The sequence below is a fragment of the Capsicum annuum genome, unplaced genomic scaffold, assembly GCF_002878395.1.
Source record: "Capsicum annuum cultivar UCD-10X-F1 unplaced genomic scaffold, UCD10Xv1.1 ctg69509, whole genome shotgun sequence".
Classification (NCBI taxonomy): Eukaryota; Viridiplantae; Streptophyta; class Magnoliopsida; order Solanales; family Solanaceae; genus Capsicum; species Capsicum annuum.
This window is the reverse complement of record NW_025879154.1, coordinates 1-2,720: the sequence shown is the minus strand read 5'-3', so window position 1 is coordinate 2,720 and position 2,720 is coordinate 1. Positions and strand designations below refer to the sequence as shown.

The 2,720-nt window shown below is 32.6% G+C and overlaps 1 protein-coding gene across 4 annotated transcripts; it reads left to right on the top strand.

Annotated features, from left to right (window-relative positions):
• Nucleotides 1-93: 93 nt before the first annotated feature.
• LOC124894095 lies at nt 94-2,700 on the top strand. 4 transcript variants are annotated; one of them, XR_007051002.1, is made up of 4 exons: nt 107-953; nt 1,095-2,004; nt 2,096-2,317; nt 2,474-2,700. XR_007051002.1 is itself a non-coding variant. In XM_047404847.1 (3 exons), the coding sequence occupies exon 3, from the start codon at nt 1,124-1,126 to the stop codon at nt 1,682-1,684; it is 561 nt and encodes a 186-aa protein (XP_047260803.1). In that variant the 5' UTR covers nt 94-163; nt 870-953; nt 1,095-1,123; the 3' UTR covers nt 1,685-1,781. The 4 variants fall into 4 exon arrangements, 3 of the variants coding, with proteins under 3 accessions (XP_047260803.1, XP_047260802.1, XP_047260801.1); XM_047404847.1 differs by lacking the exons at nt 2,096-2,317; nt 2,474-2,700 and having other exon boundaries at nt 94-163; nt 870-953; nt 1,095-1,781; XM_047404846.1 differs by lacking the exons at nt 2,096-2,317; nt 2,474-2,700 and having other exon boundaries at nt 107-262; nt 870-953; nt 1,095-1,781.
• Nucleotides 2,701-2,720: the final 20 nt, after the last annotated feature.

Sequence of the window (2,720 nt, the reverse complement as noted above, 5' to 3'; positions counted from 1 at the left end):
AAGGATGTAGATGCAATTCATTTTGGTTTAAGATCTACTTAATTATTAAAACCAAAATTTAATCATTTCCATAAATACAAAATCCAATTAGACAAAATTTCTAACATTCATGTTCACTCCATCGTCCTTCTCACTAAAAATAACTCCCTTTCTTCTAAGCAAAGTAGTGATTCTTCTCTACTCTAAACAAGTTTCCTTGTCTTAATTATGCTTCTTTTACAACCCCTTTTCAAGATTCTATCAGTTTCTTCCTTTAAAAATTGTAATTTTCTTGCTCTTTTTTATATGTTAAATTTTATTTTTGGTCCATTTTGATGATGTTTATGTATGAAATACTGAAAAAATTGAATTTTTAAGTGATGGGGCGCTTGATTTTTTTTGTATAGAATATTTTTATGTGATGCATTTTCAGAATTTTAAGATTTTTTTCCTTTAAAAACTGTAATTTTTTTGCTCTTTTTTATCTGTAGAATGAAATTTTTGGTCCATTTTGATGATTTTTATGTTTGGAATAGTGAAAATACTCTTTTTTTTGTGATGCAACTTTTAGAATTTAAAGGTTTTCTTGCTTAGAAACTGTAATTTTCTTGCTCTTTTCTATCTGTAAAATTTCATTTTTTTTGGTTCATTTGGATGATGTTTATGTATGCAATAATGAAAAGACTCCATTTTTAAGTGATTGGGTGTTTAATTTTTTTTTTTTTTGTGATGAATTTTTTAGAATTTTATTATTTTGTTTTTTGTAAAATTTTTATTTTGGTCCATTTTTGTTGATGTTTATGTATGGAATAGTAAAAAGATTCTATTTTTAAGTGATGGGGTGTTTTTTTTTGGCCGGAATTTTAAGATTTTGTTTTAACGAAATACAGATGATAACTATGGAGGTGCTTTAAAGAAGGATCAATTTTGAAATGGCAGGTGATATTGAAGAACCATTTAGGCTTAGTTTCCAGGTAAAGTTGTTAATGGATCTTACTCTTTGTTACTGTCATTTTTATTTGCATTTCTGTGTTAGTTTTTTTGTTCTCAAATGTATTGTTCTCTTATCTGTTACTGCTGGATTTAGTAAAAAATTTTTTGTTCTTATGCTTTAGTTAATTGGGAAGAAAAAGGTTGAATCTTTATGTTCATTGGTAAATTGGTAACTGAGGAGCGTTTTAGAAGGAGGGCACTTCTAAGCCAGAGTTCATCCGACTTCCAGAATGGGGCTGATTCTCAAGCTAGTTTTGATGGACCTGAGAATACAGATTATGAGGGGGACTTTGAGTATGCTAATGAGATTGGCCATTCTACACGCTTTGTTGATAATCATGACAGAGCAGCCACTTTACTGGAGAATGAAAAGTATCAAGCTAGTGAAAATGAAGGCTATGCAGGGCACTTGGAGCTTGTTAATGAAGTTGGCCATTATGCATGTTTTGATGAAAATAATCATAGATCAACCCGTTTATCAAAGAATGGAAAATATCAAATCGAAAACACAGGTTATGATGGAGATTTCAAGCGAGTGAATGAGGTTGGCGATTTTGCATGCTTTGAGGAGAGTTTTGATGGATCAAACAATAGATACATTGAAGTCACAGAATGTGGCAGAGAAGGATCAAGCAACAGAGACATTGAAGCCACAGAACGTGGGGGAGAAGATAGTATAATTTTCCATTCTGGACGTCAGACTGAACAATAGACCAATAGTTCAGATGTTCTTCAAAGTGTTCCTAAAGATCTGGAAGTTGAAGCAAAATTTAATCTCAATGCTGGAAATGCAGCTTTTAATGATCCTATACCTACAATTGAAGTGAAAGAGAAACTAGACGGCCAAGATAGCTTTATCGAGTTCTCATCAAACTCTGTTGATCTATCCTCTTATGCTCACACCACTGAGAAAGATGGAAGTATTAGTTCAGAACCTCGGCGAAGTTCATATTCGAAGGAGCACCTCTTGTAGCATTTGTGATCCGTAATATTCAATTATTACATCAGTTAACCATCTTGCTTGCTGCTGCAGTAAGCTATTTTAAATAATAGCATTGTAGTCTTATTCGAGTTCAGAAAATTGGAGCCCCTTTATGTAATCCGTCTTATGCCTAAAATGCAGGTGAGGACTGCATCTCAATCTAGAGATACAAAATCCAGAATATTATCCCAAGTTAACATTGCTAGTGTCAAGGGGAAAATCTCAAATCAAGCATACAAAGACATGCCAAGAAAACCAAATAAAAGGCACAGCGAAGTTTCTTTGACACAAAAAAAAAAAAAGCCCAGATTGAACGCACCTGGCACTCTTTTTCGTCCAACTGCCAGAATGCCAAAACCAGAGGTTTGTATCAGGTTTAGGCTTAGCGTTATCTTCAAATTTCAATGCAGATGAGTAAACGTGCTATTTCAATATTATCGAACTATTACATAACTTTATTTTTTCATCAGATTGTTCTTTCGTAATTCTTAATTTGATTATCAAATTTTATGGTAACAGATAACTTGCTTTATACAAGTTTCTGCGGGTTTAAAAGCTAATGTACTTAGCCAACATAAAAGTTATGCTTCTTAATCATGTCTCCCATGTTGAAAATATAGGATATTTTGGTAGCACTGATTCATCCTAATTTTCCTAATCTTGTTTATTATTGAATGATATAGCACTGAACAACAGCCAATAGCAAGAAAGGTTTTCACATCTCGTGCTTCCTGTACAGAGAAAGCTAGCCATAGATTACATCTAA